General features: G+C 39.4%; 1 protein-coding gene across 3 annotated transcripts; it reads right to left on the reverse strand.

Annotated features, from left to right (window-relative positions):
• Positions 1-3,336: 3,336 nt before the first annotated feature.
• On the reverse strand, positions 3,337-17,388 carry LOC107765913 (BRCT domain-containing protein At4g02110-like). Of its 3 annotated transcripts, XM_075233865.1 has the most exons (11): positions 17,092-17,388; positions 15,441-15,530; positions 15,165-15,269; positions 14,474-14,575; positions 14,269-14,353; positions 8,713-8,782; positions 8,577-8,621; positions 5,140-7,989; positions 4,844-5,060; positions 3,705-4,291; positions 3,337-3,479 (listed from the first exon to the last, which is right to left on the reverse strand). In XM_075233865.1, the coding sequence occupies exons 1-10, from the start codon at positions 17,191-17,193 to the stop codon at positions 3,725-3,727; spliced, it is 4,233 nt and encodes a 1,410-aa protein (XP_075089966.1). In that variant the 5' UTR covers positions 17,194-17,388; the 3' UTR covers positions 3,337-3,479; positions 3,705-3,724. The 3 variants fall into 3 exon arrangements, with proteins under 3 accessions (XP_075089966.1, XP_016440100.2, XP_016440101.2); XM_016584614.2 differs by lacking the exon at positions 3,337-3,479 and having other exon boundaries at positions 3,531-4,291; XM_016584615.2 differs by lacking the exons at positions 3,337-3,479; positions 8,577-8,621; positions 8,713-8,782; ... (3 more) ...; positions 15,441-15,530; positions 17,092-17,388 and adding an exon at positions 8,120-8,443 and having other exon boundaries at positions 3,531-4,291.
• Positions 17,389-17,686: the final 298 nt, after the last annotated feature.

Genomic DNA, 17,686 nt, shown 5'->3' on the forward strand with positions numbered 1-17,686 from the left:
TATGATATGCCAAAGAAACAAAAGGGAGCATGTGACTTATCTAGGGCTTTTACAGCCACTACCAATACCCTCGAAGGCTTGGGAACACGTCACCATGGATTTCATCGAAGGCCTACCTAAGTCACACGGGAAGGACTCAATCATAGTGGTCATATACAGGTACACCAAGTATGCTCATCTATTTTCCCTGACACATCCTTATGATGCAACACAAATAGCTCAGTTGTTCCTAGACAACATATTACATGGGATTCCAAGCTCTGTCCTTTCAGATAGAGATCCCATCTTTACTAGCTTGTTTTGGAAGGAGCTTCTCAAGGGGATACAAGTGGAACAACGTTTGAGCTCGGCATATCACCCACTAACCGATGGCCAATCAGAGAAATTAAATCAAAATGTGAAAACATATTTGAGATGCATGGCATGCCACAAACCACGTGATTGGAGTAAGTGGATTCCTGTGGCAGAATTTTGGTACAACACGAACTACCAGTCGGCAATAGGAATGACACCATTCAAGGCTCTTTACGGCTTCGACCATCCTCAGCCCTCTTTTGAGCTAGTGGAACAGACACGATTGGAGTCAGTAGATCAAATCTTGAGAGAAAGACAGTTACTCAACAAGATTCTCAAGGACAATCTGACCAATGCACAAAATAGGATAAAGCAATACGCTGATTCCAAGAGAAGTGATAGAAATTTCAAAGTTGGAGATATTGGTGTTTTTGAAATTACAACTCTATCGTCAAACATTAGTGGCAATCCGCTGGAATTTGAAGTTGGCAGTTAAACTCTATGGGGCTTTTGAAGTGCTTCGCAAAATTGGCAAGGTCGCTTATGTGCTCAAGCTTCCATTGGGATAAAAAATTCACCCCGTTTTCCATGTATCTCAGTTAAAGAAGGCAGTGGGAAATCATGTGCAACCATCGAAGGAGCCACCAATTTGCACTGATGATGGTCAAGTCTTGACTGAACCAGTAGCCATCTTAGACCGCCGAATTATGAAGAAGGGCAACAAAGGTGCTACCCAAGTCCTAGCTCAGTGGGAAAATCTTTCCCATGATGAGGCTACATAGGAAGATTACACTTTCCTCATATCCCAGTTTCCAAATTTTGATCAGTAATGCAGAAGAAAGGACAGAAGGGGGATGGAATGTCACGAATTTAGTCGTGACTATCTTCTTAGGACCTAATTACATAATATTAGATAGTATAGAAGAGTGACACTTTTAGTCCCCAAGTTAGATAATTACTATTTTCAGTCCTAGGAACAGATAACTAGTAAATCAAGGACATGTGACCATTAATACTATTAGTGGTTATCTTTTGGGTCCAATCGACAGCTGTCCTCTATGTCATTTTCCTATAATTATAGTCTGTCATTGATAGAGAAGGCATTCAATATTGAAAAATCTAAGTTATTTCTTATTTATTTTTTTTATTGCTCTTTGAGCTCTCTTCGATCCAAACTCGTAGCTAACGCTACACACTTCCTCATGAATTTATCTTGAATCGGATATCTTTTGGGCGTATAGTAGAAAGCCGAAAGCTCGGAACAATTTCTTTTCAATATATGATAACCAAATTAAAGTAAATTGAGTTGGTTATGAATTTATACAAATTTAGAAGATTGTTAATGATGGATTATACAAACTTAACGCACAATATGGATAATGATTAAATTAAAAAGGCAACAACATGGCCTAATTATATAATGATAGCAAATTAAATTTGAGGTATCAAAATTTTCATAATTCCCCGACACTGTCTTGTTGAGGTTGCAATAATGCAACCATTGGACAGCGAGAGCTAGCAAGAAAGGAGAGGGTCACGTGAAACCTATATAGAATACTGTTATCTCTATCTATCTATCTATCTGGAAATGTGAGTGACCACTAAGGAAAGGATTAACGAATCTATATGATCACCAAAAGATTAAGAAAAAAAAAATTGTACATTGAGTGAGTGTTGGTAATTAATGATTTTTTTGAAAGGTAAACAAGACGCCAAAGAGATTCAACACAATATTATTTTCCTCCGTCTGCCCCCCTTAGCTCCGCCCATGACTATAATTATAGACGAACTGGATTGGTTACAACAACTCTTAGCATTAGTATGAGTTCGTTGACCACGTAAGGTTCAGGTGCGAAGAATCCACGAGGTGACTGTAATTAGCAGAAATCTCACTCAGGGGCCTAAACGACAAGTCCACCATAACTATAAATTGAAATTAATAGTTCGATGTGTGTTCGTTCTCCCCTCTTCAATTTCCACTGAACAACATAAATTTATTATATCATTTATTCAATTTGATCGATTTGATACTCAAGTTAATTCTTTTATCTTTACGCTTCCACTAATACCTAATTGATAACAAATCTGAATGGATATTTTAGGTCCAACTAATCCATCAAATTTTGTTGAGTCAATTCTTACTTGTTCAGGGTGTAGGAAAAAACAAGCTTTTACATCTTAGTCTGTTATTACCTTATTGTTTAGTATGTACTTCCAAGTCTGACACTGAAAGCATGTAAAAATATAGTAAATCAATTCCCCAATCTCTATGTTGTTTCCCCTTCTTTCTAGCCTTTTTATTTTATGGAGCTCTTAATGCCTATTCTGTAAAGAAAATAATATCCATATAACGAGGTAAAAGCATGATAATATTGATCAATAGATCTTTAAATGGAGAAATGACACAGGTCCATGGGATCGTATTTAATATTGTAATTAAGATCATACTCTTGAGGATATTTTAAGAAAGAAAAACTAGTAATCTCTTAAGGCGAAAGTGAAGGTATTAACTATTTAGCACAAATTCTTATGAGATATCAGTTAGTAGCAATGACTTTGGAGTTTGGAATTGGGAGCTTGGATGCAGCCAATCCACATGCCAGTTATCTTTCTGCATCTCACAAGCTGATTGAGTTTAAGACATTAGACAAATATGTTCTAAGATATTTGAAGTTTAGAGAGTCAAATTCACCCCTTAATTAAGTGAGAGATACAGGATGTGGAAAAAACTTAAATTTAAGGATAGATAATAATATAATATAGACCAGAGGTAGTAATTTTGTAGAGTGAAAAAATGATGTAATTGTCCATATTTTGATGGTTGAGTGGCGAAGGAGAAGAGAGGTAGCATCCTTACTGACTAGGGAGGGGAATAGAATCCCAATGTGTTTGTCGTAATTTAGACATAAGTACTTGGAGTGTTAGCAAACCAAATGCATGCTCCCGGAGAGCTTCCCTGCTTCATATTTTCTTTCAGGAACAAGATTGTTCAGATGGGTATTTTTTGTGTAATGATAGAGAAATGGTGTAATGAACAATTCAAAGTATGGAAGATTTCACAATATGCAGAATGTCAACTGTCACAAAAGACAGTGTTGGCTTAAATATTATGGTTACAGATTCAAACATGAAGGGGATGACTCTAAAGCTTTATCTCCATTTGGGCAAATGTGACAGTCTTGGCCCTGCATTGAAGATTTCACTTTTCAGGTTGCTGATTAAAACTAAAAATTTACTTGTTATAACAACTAAAATTTAAAATAAATAAAAAGGCAGCGAGCTGCTACAAAAGGAAAGGAATGGCTACCATACCTACTTATCAAAGTTATCCTGTACTAATAGTTATTTTTGTACAATTCACTAATCTAAATATACCAAACTTGACTTGAAGCTGCTGCTATTATACAGACCTAAACCAAAAGGCAGAATATCACTTCTTCCTCTTGGAAGTAGAGGTCCAATTTTTGGACTTCCTTTTGATGCTTGTGTTGCTTCTAGTCTTGCTACATTCTGGGCAAAACCAGTCTTCCTCTGGTACACATTCAAGGGGAGGATCGCAGCAATCTACGTGCATGCCAATGCCACATCCGTGAGAGCCACTTTCGTCACCACAGATCAGCATTACTTCCTCCCTGTCAGGTGACCCGCATACTTGGCATGCTAAATCATTCTTATTGTCATCCGATGGCACCATCTCCTCAACAATCTCTTCCAAGCGATTGACATGTTTTTTCAGCACCCTTTCTGCCCAAGCATGAGTGTTGTATTGTACATAATTGTTGAGGGGATAACCAGGTTTGCACACATATGTCACCAAGTAATCAGGCAACACACAAGGTATCTCATGCCTTAAGAATTCTTGAACCCACTTGTCACAACGTGGCATCACCTCACTAACAATGGCAAAGTCAACACCTGACTCAAGGAAGCGACTGTATGGAGGAGAAGTTGCTAATATAATGCCATCTCCAGCCTTGACTGCTCGCTTCAATGTATCCTGATTCAACAAAAAGAGAGCATCTTGAAACCAGCTGGAGATACATACGAAGTGCAATCCGAGGAAATTTAACGTTCAAGAAATCACTTCCATGAAAAAAACTTTCCACCAAAAATGCTTCATCTTAAGAAATCATTTCCAGATCATTTTCCAATTTTTGGTCGGGTATAAAAGTATGCCACATTAAGATCATATAAGGTGTAGGATAAAAATATAGAAATAGTGTTTTGGTGGTAATTCGTTAGTACTAAAGATTGACATTAATGTCTACGTGTTGATTGAAACAACTGATATAGAGTAAGAGTTATGCTTTCTAATAAAAAAGTTGAAGGAAGTTATGCTTTGTAAGGACTTGGGTTGGGGGGGATCCCATAATGCAAGGAGGAAACCAAACACTTGAAATGATTTCATCAAAGAATTTCCTGAAAATATTTTGTCATCATTAAAAACACAATGTAAAAGGAGTTCACGGCAGAGAGAGAATCTTGCAAATTGGCAACATAGGAACTCAATCTTCAAGAAAACTACACAACAAACACCAAATTACCATACCAATGGTGGTACAATGCAGTCTCCATATATGATTATCCTCATCCCATATAATGCGCCATGTCCAGTCCTCTCCCTCAGAAGTCTCCACTTTCTTGGGGCCTCTAAGTTGATAGCTAAGTCTTCAGTCAATCCCTTTCTGTGCCATTCATATGGCTCCTCATCTAAGAATTTTCCAGCCTCGACGCAAGCAGTTAAATAATCTGTCTTGAGGATCCACCTGTAAAAATCAGTAAATACTAAACAATGTGTTTACTTTTGAGAAAGGACATAACTTAGGGATGTAAAATTAGCCATACCTTCCAGAGGATGCAGCAGCAAAAAATTTCTCTGTTCTTCGCAATGGAGCAGGGACAATGAAATGTGTTGCCTGATATGACCACTGGTGAGAATCTCTGCACACTTTTCCTTTCAATCGCTTGATAACTTGCTGAAACTCCTTTCTTTGTAGCCGATGCCCACTAACTATAAACCACCTTGGCTCACTTTGTACTTTTGTAACCTGCAATGAGCGAAGTTTTTTGTCGTAAGGAGAACTTCTGTCAGCCCCATGTTTGTTATGACTCGCATTCTGGCCTCCAATATCAGGTATATTCTCCTTTTCCACATCCATGGATCTCTCAGACTGATGCTCTGTTGCAATTACTGTGGTTTTACCTGTTTCAGATGGAGGCCCTTTTCCCTTTTTTGCATTTGCCTTATCAGTTCTGCACTTCTTCTTTTCTGCACCTTCTGTAGAAACCGCAACTCTTTTAGTAGCTGGATTAGTTTTCTTGCTATTCTTCATCAGATGTTTTGGACCTTTGGAAACTTTCTCCTCTGAAGCTTCCACAGAAGTTGATTCACTTAACTTGGTCTTCTTGCCAGAAAGAGTCTTTGGAGTATCAGATGTGTTGTTTTCAATACTTTGTGTCTTTGCAACATCAGTATCCTTCCTATCATTCTGATTTACAAACTTATTCACATTTAATCTCTTCTCCATTGTTCGAAGCCTAGAATGCTGCACTTCAGTATCAGAAGACTTCTCTCTTAGAACATTTAACTCCTCATCTTCTTGATCCTTTGGAGCCTCAGTATCATCACTTATGGATTCAGTAGTTTTGGCAGTTTCTTTTTCAGACTCCAAAATTTTATTTCTCTCAATCTCTTTGCTCAAATCTGCCGGCAGAACCTCACCCTTTTCAGATGGAGACCCTTTTGCTTTTTTTGCATCTGCCTTCTTTCCATCTGTTCTGCACTTCTTCCCTTCTGCAACTTCTGTAGAAACCAGAGCTCTTTTAGTAGCAAGATTAGTTTTCTTGCTATTCTTCATCAGATAATATGGGCCACTGGGAACTTTCTCCACTGAAGCTTTCCCCACAGAAGTTGATTCACTTAACTTGGTCTTCTGGTCAGAAAGAATCTTTTGAGTTTCAGATTTGTTGTTTTCAGTACTTTGTCTCTTTGCAACATCAGTATCCTCCATATCATCCTGATTTACCACCTTGTTCACATTTAATTTCATCTCCATTGATCGAAGCCTAGAACGTTGCGCTTCAGTATCAGTAGACTTCTCTTTTAAAACATTTAACTCCTCATAGTCTTGGTCCTCAGGAGCCTCAGTATCATCATTTATGGATTCATTTGTTTTGGCAGTTTCTTTTTCAGAATCCAAAATTTTATTTCTCTCATTCTCTTTGCTTGAATCTGCATTATTTGCAGGGAGAACCTCACCGTTTGTAGAGCTTAAGATATTTTGATGCTCTGTCTCCTCTCTCCCTCCGCTGCTGGAAGCAGCTGAATAAGACATCAGAGCAGTCTTGTTAATGGATAAAGACCCTTTCTGATTCCTATCATCCCCTTTACGGAAACTTTGTCTAGATCCCAGTGTCTTCTTGGAAAGCGATCGTTTCTTCATTGGTTTAGACCCTGACACCGAATCATCTCCAGCCTTATTAAACTCAGCCAGTACATTAGACTTCAGGGTATCTCTTCTTTCATTAACAGGAGAAGGGACATCATGCAGTTCATCTAATGGCCCATTAACATCAGAGGTGGGTGTCTTCTTGGAAAGAGATCTTTTCCCCAATGGCTTAGACCCTGACATTGAATCATCTCCAGCCTTATCGAACACCGCCAGCACATTAGACTTCAGGGTATCTCTTCTTTCAGTAACGGGAGATGGGACATCATATAGTCCATCCAATGGCCCGTTAACATCAACAGTGGCATGACTAATCCCTTTTGACTCCATGATCTTAAAAGTGCCACTTTGAGGTTCATCCTCATCACACCCTCGCTGAGTGCTTAGTGTCACAGGATTGGAAATAGTAGAATCATGATAAGTATGCAGAGTTACACCCTTGTCATAGTGAGGGGCAGTGTTCCTATATGATAGATAGTAGCCTATTTTGCGTGGACTATGTAACTTTGACGTGTGTACTAACTCTTCAGTACGATTTGCCGTCAAGTAACCATCTTGTATGCTTTCTGGATTATTACCGGTCCTTGATGACTGGAAGCTACCATCTGAAATGCCCAACTTCCTTTTCTCGGGCAGTCTACTGCTTTGACCCTTCCCAGGAAATGACAAGTTCTTAGAAGTTTTTGCACCTAACTCACTTTTCTCTTGTTCCCTCTCTGAGGACAGGTTAAGGAAATCAAATTCTGTACCTGCTTCAGCAGTAGCAGGACTTCCTGCATAAGTCTTAATTTGTTCTGAGGTCATGAGAAGGTTGAATTTCCTTGGGATTTCTTGGGACGAACAAGAATGAGGGGATTTCCTGGCACTACTTGAAACAAAAAGAAAATCACTTCCATTTTGTTCAATTCTAGATGGCAGCTCTTCCTTTGTCCTACACAAGTTGGTATTAAGCATCTTAGCATGCCTATTGGGAGATTCTTCAAAGGCTGGAACCTGATGAGATTTTGACTGCTTCGAAGCAGATAACGACAGCTCCTTAGTGTTTCCAAGACCTGACAAACCTCTTAATGTGCTTAAGTCTAAAATGTTTGTAGAGGCTTCCTGCTTCACAAGGAATTGATTAGGACTTTTTGAATGATCAGGACGCATGATAGCTATTTTCTCTCCGCGCCTATTTGCAGCAATGCCCTCATTTTCTTCTTCAGAATCTTTAGCTTCAGCTTCCATCATCATCAACTCATACCCACTTGAGGCCAGAAAAAGAAGTGCATACATGAGACACTATTATTTGCTAGTTAATTTGTTCGACAAGAAAACCCCCATTGAGGGGTAAAGTATATACATATTATGCCTGAGCTAATGAAATTAACTCTTACTTATTAGGTAGTGAACAAACACACTATACTTTTTATTTTGAAAGATGATGTCTACACAGTGCTTTGAGTTTGAGCTTGAAATTCATCTTTTGTCTAGCACAGAAGCTACCACAAATCTGAAAAATAAAATAACTTAAGCAAGCCGAAATATGCATGCATTATGTAATTTATACACAACATGAAGAGTGAAGTTCTGCTCATCTTTTGTTGCTTGACAAGGTCGCTTGAAAATGGTTCCCTATAATATTGACAACTTCAATACACACACTCAAATTTTTAAAACAGGACTTCATAATATCTCAATACAACTTCAAATGTTTCAAATTCTGCAATGTAAAGGCAATCTATTAGGAATTGTATAACCAGTCACTACCAGCACAAACGAAAATATCCTCCTGTAGAAAGGAAAAGCTACTTCACATTCACATAAAAAAGCGGGGAAATGGCAATGACGCACCTCTTATCATAATCATCCTCTGGAAGGATTTCCCAAGACTTTAAACTGCATAATAAAGCATGAAATAAAAATATGCATTTTAGCAGCTTAAAAGTAGGCAATCAGTAATTTCTGAAAAAATAAAGTTCGTGCATACCAATCCTCCAACCAGTGGTGATTAACAAACTTTATCGTCTTCATTTTCTTGGCAAGCTCATATTTATCCCCTATCAAATGTGATAAGCTCAATTAGGATATATACACAGTTGAAAATGCGCACCATAGTAGGCATGGCAAAAGTGAAAATCAAATGGAATTTGTTAGTGGCTTTCTTCCTTATCCTCATTTGATAAATAAAGAGAATTTAAGACATAACTAGTATCACAGGAATTTATCACTAGTCAAGGTAGTTGGCAGTGTGCGAGAACATATCACATAGTAAACCAACAAAAGAAAAAAAGATGATACTATGAAAAGTTAGCTCAGACACTATTGTAGCACATCCCTCTTTTTCCTTTACTCTTTCCATCTCATATAATGAGATGGTGTTTGACTTGATAGGAAATATAATGTCATTTAACTTATCAATTATATTAGCGGAGGAGGAAGATAATATATTGATAGAGGTCTATGCACGGATTGCAAGGTTATCCCGGGTGAGAACCTCACAATGCAACATAGGCTATTGGTTATGGACTTAGAGGTCGTTTGGCAGAGTGCAGTAGAAAAAATAATGCATGCATTAGCTTTGTGTATTAGTAATATCTTGTTTGGTACACTTTTTCAACATATGTATAACTAATACAAGCATTAGTTACACACCCTATTTGGTATTATCCTATGTATACCTAATACATGGCAAACCATGGTATTTGCAATACAAAGGTTATTAATACATGCATAATGTTCCGACCCGCATATTTTTCGCCCAAATTCGCCGCCTAAAGGGCTGCCAAACGAGCCAAACTGGGCTGGCAAAGACCAGAAGGTCTTTGCACATGGAGGCAACAATCTGACAGGTTGTCCGGGCCCTCATAGAGGCTACTTTCCGCCAGCAAAACCAAGTGTTGCGCCGCTAGGTAGGGCCACATCCTGTCTGGAGGAACATGGGAGCAAATCCCGCCATCAAGAAAGGGACCACAGCAACTGGACAAGTCAAATGGCAGCTGGACTGCCAACATCTTCCAGGAATCCAGCATAGAGCAGTGCATCCCAGGCTGGCCGGTCCCACAGCCAACTTAGTTGCCTGTGGGCATTTTTCTGTATAAATAGGATACATAAGTCTTGTTAGAAGACAGATCTTTGTACTTGTATTTCCTTCTTTTGTATATGAGATAAACCCCGAAAATTGGCCTTGGCCTCCCATCTTTGTGTCTTTCATTTCGTTATCCCTCCAACCTTTGAGTTTGTGTGATTGCCTTGGTCCCAAGCACGATTTTGTGCTTGTTTCTTGTTAAGGGCTGAAGCAAGAGTAGTAGTCAAAGCTATCTTGCTGCCCTTGCGGAGTCCTCAGAAAACGGGTCTGTGACAACTGGTATCAGAGCAAAGGTTATCGACCATGGCAACTGATGGAGATATCGCAAATTTAGACAACAATCGTGGCAGAGACGAGTCACCAACAAAAAGGCAGAAACCAAAGAAGAGAGGAACAAGCAAAGTTCGAGATCCCACCATAGCCGTAACAAGTGAGGCGCCTGCTTTACCGCCGCCCCCACAACAGGTTAGACTTGGTGAAGATCGTGAGGCTTCCGTCTCAGATCCTTTAAATTTGAGAATGGGTCTCACTGAAGCTAGTTTAGATGCTCTAAACCAGCACATGGGGGAAGTTCTACATAACTTCCAAGCACTTGAGTCTACGACCCTTGATGGACTTGACGAGGTCAAAGAGTCAGTAGATCAAGCAAGTTTTGAGCACAAGGAAGGACTAACCAACCTTGAGCTGAAGCTGACCGAGGCTGTATCAGCATTGCACGGGGAGATTGAGCTCCTAAAGCAGCAACTGAAGGCAGTAGAGTTAGCCGGTGGCACTAGTCAGGTGACAGTGCGGGAAACCAAGATCGAGGGCCCAAAACCGAAGGAGTTTAGGGGCGAACGAGACGCTCAAGAGGTAGAGAACTTCATCTGGAAGATGGAAGACTACTTTGAGCACCTTTACATCGTTGATGAGGCTGCCAAGATCCGAGCAGCAACGATGTATCTTGCCGAGACCGCCATACTTTGGTGGAGACGGAAGAAGGCCGACATGGAGAAGGGAACTTGCTCCATCAATAGCTGGGATCAGTTCAAGTTCGAACTGAAGCGCCAGTTTTACCCACAAAACGTTGTCAACGAGGCACGTAGGAAGTTGAGAGAGCTCAGGCAAACAACTTCCATAAGTGAGTACGTAAAAGATTTCACGAAACTCATTCTGCAGATTCCAAACTTAGCAAGCGATGACTTGTTATTCACTTTCATCGATGGTCTTCAAGACTGGGCAAGACAGGAATTGCAGCGACGTCAAGTCAAAGACGTCGATGAAGCTATTGCGGTTGCGGAGTCCTTAAATGATTATAGGACAGAACCCACAAAGGCGAGGGACACCAACTTCCAGACGGAAGGAGACCAAGGATATCAGGATAGGGGCAAACAAGTTGCTGCCCCAGACCGCGATTCCAGAGAACAAGGCAATCAGGCGCCTTGGCGCGATCGGTACAACCAAAGGAGGAAGGATGCTGGTTCCCGCCCAAGTTGTTACATCTGCAAGGACACTAGTCATAATTGCAAGGATTGTCCTTCTTTGAAGAAACTCGGCGCCATAATTATTGCCGAGCGGAAGCTTACAGAGGAAAGATTCCAAGCAGGTGAACAAGCCAGAGAACAACCACCGCACATAGCTCATCTTGGCAACATGGTACTGGGCGCAGTAGTTGCCGAAAAGCCTGCTTTGAAGCAGGTCGCCCAGGGAAAGCATGACATTGTCAAACTGGTTCATGCTTTAGGCGATGATGTGATTAACAAGGAGCGTCAGTCACAGGAACCAGGGTCACTGTTCGTGGATGCACAATTAAACGGACAATCAGTCCGCATCATGGTAGACACCGGCGCGACACACAACTTTGTGTCCGAAGCAAAGGCTAAGTCACTTGGCCTTGTGTTCGGTCCTAGCAGTTCTGTACTGAAGACGGTAAACGCCAAACCCACCAACGTGAAAGGGATCGCCCGCAATGTGCAGCTCAACTTAGGAGCTTGGCAGGGAAACGTGAGTTTCTTTGTCGCTTCCCTGGACGTGTTCGATCTGGTTCTGGGGCTAGATTATTGGGATGCAGTGAAGGCATTCATCTGCCCATTTCTCAACCAGATTTACATTTATGACCCAAGGGGTCCATGTGTGGTGCAGGCAGTTCGGGTACCACAAGTTGTTAGTTTGCTGTCCGCAATTCAAACCGTAAAAGGCTTCAAGGAAAAGGGAGCACCGGTGTTGGCAGTCGGGACAGGGACTAAGGAGGTCAAGAGGGACAAAGCCTTGACTCCTTCGGAACAACGGGTCCTTAAGGGTAAGGACTTAATTGTGTGGACGAAGCCACCTGCCAAGGGTCCGTACATGGCACCTCCAAAGTTGGGGGAATCAAGGAAGCAACGTGGAAAGCTACATGGGTCGAGGCATGTCAGTCCGTTACAGGCACCTTGTAGGGACAAGGGTGATAAGGAGCGGGGGCAATCCAGGCGACCAACAGTTTCCACAAGTTCTTCGGTCGTCGACAAAAAGGTCGAGACCATTATCAATCATCGGGTGATACAAGGAGTAGGTTGGGGCAATTCAAGCGCCCAATTTTTTGTCCGATGGAAGGGGCAACCGACAGAAGGGGCGACGTGGGAAAAATATAAGGCATTATGGCCGTTCAAAGATCAAGTTCACGACTACTTGAATCGTTGTGGCGCCGAGGTCGTCGCCATTTCAAGTGGGGGAGAGTGTTCCGACCCGCATATTTTTCGCCCAAATTCGCCGCCTAAAGGGCTGCCAAACGAGCCAAACTGGGCTGGCAAAGACCAGAAGGTCTTTGCACATGGAGGCAACAATCTGACAGGCTGTCCGGGCCCTCATAGAGGCTACTTTCCGCCAGCAAAACCAAGTGTTGCGCCGCTAGGTAGGGCCACATCCTGTCTGGAGGAACATGGGAGCAAATCCCGCCAGCAAGAAAGGGACCACAGCAACTGGACAAGTCAAATGGCAGCTGGACTGCCAACATCTTCCAGGAATCCAGCATAGAGCAGTGCATCCCAGGCTGGCCGGTCCCACAGCCAACTTAGTTGCCTGTGGGCATTTTTCTGTATAAATAGGATACATAAGTCTTGTTAGAAGACAGATCTTTGTACTTGTATTTCCTTCTTTTGTATATGAGATAAACCCCGAAAATTGGCCTTGGCCTCCCATCTTTGTGTCTTTCATTTCGTTATCCCTCCAACCTTTGAGTTTGTGTGATTGCCTTGGTCCCAAGCACGATTTTGTGCTTGTTTCTTGTTAAGGGCTGAAGCAAGAGTAGTAGTCAAAGCTATCTTGCTGCCCTCGCGGAGTCCTCAGAAAACGGGTCCGTGACAATAAGCTTAGTTAAAGATAAAATTGCCCCTTCAAATTTTATGCTTGATTAAAATTCTTTTTACCTGTTTTTCATAAACGTAAATAAGATACAGGTTGACAAATTTGCATGTTCTAATTTTTTTCACCCAATTTTCTAATATTAAATTCTTTCAATTAATCATCTCTTATATTAAAATATCATATTAAACAAAACAAAAATGCTAAAAGACCGCAATTCCTTTTCTGGAAATTAAAGTACTTTTCTCTACAATCGTGGGATTCTTCCTCTTCCTATCCTATGAGGCCAATTGCTCCATGGACACACCGTCTTGGATCAGCAATTGCACAAACTGTATAAACCAAATTATCCCTAAATAGTGTCACACAAATAGGAAAAGAGGGAATATTCAATTTCCTTCTCATTATTCTCTCAAATTGTTAAATAGGAAATAGTAGTTTCACATTTATAATGAATCTCTATTATTCTTAAATCACAGTATATTGATTAAAAGTTGTATATTTGGACTACTTTAAGGGCTTTCTTTTCTTTTTTTTTCTTTAAATGCTAAATAAGGTAACAGCAACATTCATTTTGCAAATGCAGATCATATTCCTTGATTACATGCTATGGTACCCTGACCATCAGTTTGCTTTGACTACCCGCATCAGATACATAATCATGACCTACATTTCTCCCAAGGTCAAGCCTTCTAGGTAGCATTACTCTGACAACGTAATAATAGATTTCATTACTGGCATCAAGAAGATGCATAAACTTACAAAAGGTAGGTAAGCAAAAACAATGTTAGCAGCATTACATCAAAAACTATACCAGAACCAGTGAGCTAACAAAGTTAAAAAAAGAATCAGGGGAATCTACAGGAAGTGTTGTTCCAACTACATAGACACATTAAACTCAACTGTAGGTAACATTAAAAGTATATTCAATTGTAAATTGAGGCAAAAGAGAGTATGGGGAAGAAAAAATAAGCCTGCAACAATACATCGTACCAAATCATGAACATAGAGGAAATTTGTGCAAAACCATCTGAAACCCCCATTCACCCTCTCTAGGATTATGCATCGAACAAAGACAAGAAATAATGAGAGATGAATTACAACCAGCAACATGTTGCAACTGCAAAGAGACATACTTACCCTCAAATTTGTAGCATATGAGATGAGTGACTTTGTTTGCCACCAATGGCTTTGAAAAGTTTGCACCCATCAGGCCCACCATTTTCTAGAAGAAGAGAGAACCAAATATGACATGACAAGCAACAGTTTAGATTCTCCTTTCCAGAATATATATTTCCCTCAAAAATAAAAGACTTAATGAATAACAGTACTGCATTCTACGAACCATAATATCATCTCGATCTTGCCCCTGATATCCAGTTAAGCAAACCACCAGTGATTTAGCACCTGAAATTCCATTCAAATCCCTTGGAGGTCTGTACATGATCTGAAAGAGAAGTTGTGGATTTTTTACGTTTTGGTTCAAGGGAAAACTCAATTATATTTAATGGGCCTAAGAAAAGTTGACACCAAAGACACTGATGCAATAACTATGAAGGTTTGAGTAGATAGAATTTTTAAGGGAGCAAGGGAACAGATAGAAACCAATATATATTCATATGGCCACCAAAAACCCAAAATCACAAGCATAAAACTTTATAGAACTCCCTACGCAATATGAGATGTAAAAGAAATACTTGCTCCTGAATTCATTGCATAATTGATTGGGCTAATAGCACTACTACAAAGCAAAAACCTGCAAACTGAATAGCATTTATACAACAGAACTCATGAACACAACTTCAAAAGATCCATTCATGCACCAAAGTGGTATTAGAATTTAAAAGAAAGCAATTCGCAAAGAGAATTTCATATCCACTCTATCATAAAGTAAAATGTTCATTTTGTGGGAGAGATTAGCCATTATCGTATAAGCAACATACAGCTGATAAACAAAGGAATTCAACTGAGCATGCACGTGCATGAGCAAACTGTATTTTCCAACAGATAAAAACTTAATTCTCAAATGAACTCACAGAATGGTGATCCAAAGGCATTCCCATGTCATAACTTTGCTCAACCCACAAGCTGGTAACAATTATTTTCCCATCCTGTCGAGCAGCTAAACATATGGGGTCATCCTGCTTCCAGAAAACATTAAGTTATACACCTAGTTCTACTTGTAAAGAATGCTGTTTGAGTTAGGTACAGAATAAGGCCAGTAACAAAGCAACAAGAAACTGCAAAAAAGGGTGCCCTAAAAACCAAATAAGGACAATTTTGTTAAAAAATGACTACATGGTCATACTCACATAGACAATACTATCGACAATAAGATGGGTGCAATCTGGTCCATATCCGCTTACATCAACTCCACCACCCTCCAAAAGCTTCAACCGAATCTAGAAAAGGAAAAAGGACAAAAATTTAACATAGAACTTAGAACAAAGAGAAGAATAATAACAATTACAACTATAACATAACTACAACTTACAACAACAAGCATACCCAGTGTAGTCCCACAAGTGGGGTCCAATATACCATAACTACAACTTGAACTTGGAAAATGCAAATAGATCAGTCAACTACCCCTTAACCGTGAGCTAGTTTGGGTCGACAATAAGAATCCTCTATATCCATCTCACTGTTCAAAAGATAGTCAAACTATTTTTAATATTGTACCGCATCCTTATCTTTTATCTAAGCTTGAGACCGACTATACTTTGCTATGCTCGGATGAGCAAAATTTACTTGGAAATGATAAATCAATCACCTACCCCTCAATCCCAAGCTGATATGGGTCAACAATACGAATCCTCTATATCCATCTCATTATTCAAAAGACTATCAAACTATTTTTAATATTGTACCTCGTCTTCACCTTTTATCTAGACTTGAGACCGACTATACTTTGCTAAGCTCACATGAGCAAAATTTACTTGGAAAATGCAAATAAACCAATCAACTACCCATTACTCCAAAGCTAGTTTGGATCAACAATACAAAAACCTCTATATCCATGTCACTGTTCAAAAAATCATCAAAATATGTTTAACATTGTACCCCATCCTCATCTTTTATCTAGCTTTGCAACCTATTATACTTTGTTAAGCTCACATGAGCAAAATTAACTTGGAAAATGCAAATAAATCAATCAACTATGTCTCAACTCCAAACTACTAGTTAAGATCTATAATATGAACTCTTTATACATTTCCCGAGAAAATGACAAAAATGATTCCTTATGTTCGGAAGTAAGTTCAAAGTAGTCTCTTAAATATATTCATAAGCAATTCTGGTCTTCTATGTTTGCCAAAAGTAAGCACATTTGGTTTATCTAATAAATTTTGTCTATTATCACACAATTTGTACACTGACCATTATTCTACTGCATCCTCATAATTTATCCGTGCTCGAGACCGACTATATTCAGTAAAACTCAAATAGGTAGAATTAACTTGAAAAATGCAAATTTGGCGGAAAATTAATAAAACTAAAAATTAAACATAGATTATCTAACTATTTTTAATATTTTACCTACTCATCCTTTATCTAGGCTTGAGAGCGACTATACTTTGCTAAGCTCACATGAGCAAAATTAACTTGGCAAATGCAATTAAATCAATCAACAACACCTCACATCCAAAACAGTTAAGACCCACAGTATGAATCTTCTATATCCATTTCCCTAGAAAATGACAAAAATGATCCCTTATGTTCGGAAGCAAGCGCAAAGTAGTCCCTTAAATATATTCCTGGGCAGTTATGGCCTTCTAAGTTTGTCAAAAGTAAGTACTTTTAGTTTCCATCAAATATTTAACAAACTTTGTCTATTATCAGACTATTTTTCACACTGTCCGGGCTCGAGACCGACTATGTTTAGTAAAACTCAAATAGGAAGAAATAACTTGAAAAATGCAAATTTGGCGGAAAATTATAAAATCAAAATTAAACATAGCGTACCTTCCCTTTTCTAAGGGGGTCGAATCCGACAAGAACAAATCGAACACCAATGAAAATCTTGGAGCGGTCTTCGTATAACATATCTTGGTTGCCTTCAGTCATTAAACCTGTCTCTCTCTCCTAATGAATCTTCTAGAATTTTTCAAATGAAAGGAGTTCAAATGTGATGATTTTATAAGAACCCTAGAAATGTGAAAGTGTGCTGAAAAAGCTAATTGTAGAAGAAGAGATAGAGTGAAGAGTTTATTGAATTGTACAAAGCTTCTCAGGGAAGGAGTCGAAGTCGTCAAATTATTTGGAGGGATTTTGTGTTTTCAATTTTTTTTATTTTGGTTGCAGTGGCGGGATAGGACTTATTGTTGGGCTGGGCCTCAAACCGTAATGGGGGATACAGTTTACATATGGGCTGAAAGCCCATGTTTATTCTTTACCATCGTTGGACGTGAATTTTTCGTCGGAGGAATAACACAAATAGGATACTTTTGTTCACTATTAGTTTTTTGGAATTTTTCCTTCCTATACAATATTTGAAATTTATTTACCAAAATTATCCTAATTTTATATATTACCCGCCCTAACTAAGATTTAGTTATAA

The sequence above is a fragment of the Nicotiana tabacum genome, chromosome 17, assembly GCF_000715075.1.
Source record: "Nicotiana tabacum cultivar K326 chromosome 17, ASM71507v2, whole genome shotgun sequence".
NCBI lineage: Eukaryota > Viridiplantae > Streptophyta > Magnoliopsida > Solanales > Solanaceae > Nicotiana > Nicotiana tabacum.

What these genes read in the sequence shown, in the direction of transcription:
- LOC107765913 (XM_075233865.1), bottom strand. Translation starts at nt 17,193, where the DNA reads ATGACTGAAGGCAACCAAGATATGTTATACGAAGACCGCTCCAAGATT. An exon ending in TGCCTTTGGATCACCATTCT is followed by an intron (nt 14,576 to 15,164) that starts GTGAGTTCATTT and finishes CTTCTCTTTCAG; the next exon opens with ATCATGTACAGACCTCCAAG. An exon ending in GCTGCTGCATCCTCTGGAAG is followed by an intron (nt 5,061 to 5,139) that starts GTATGGCTAATT and finishes TGATTTTTACAG; the next exon opens with GTGGATCCTCAAGACAGATT.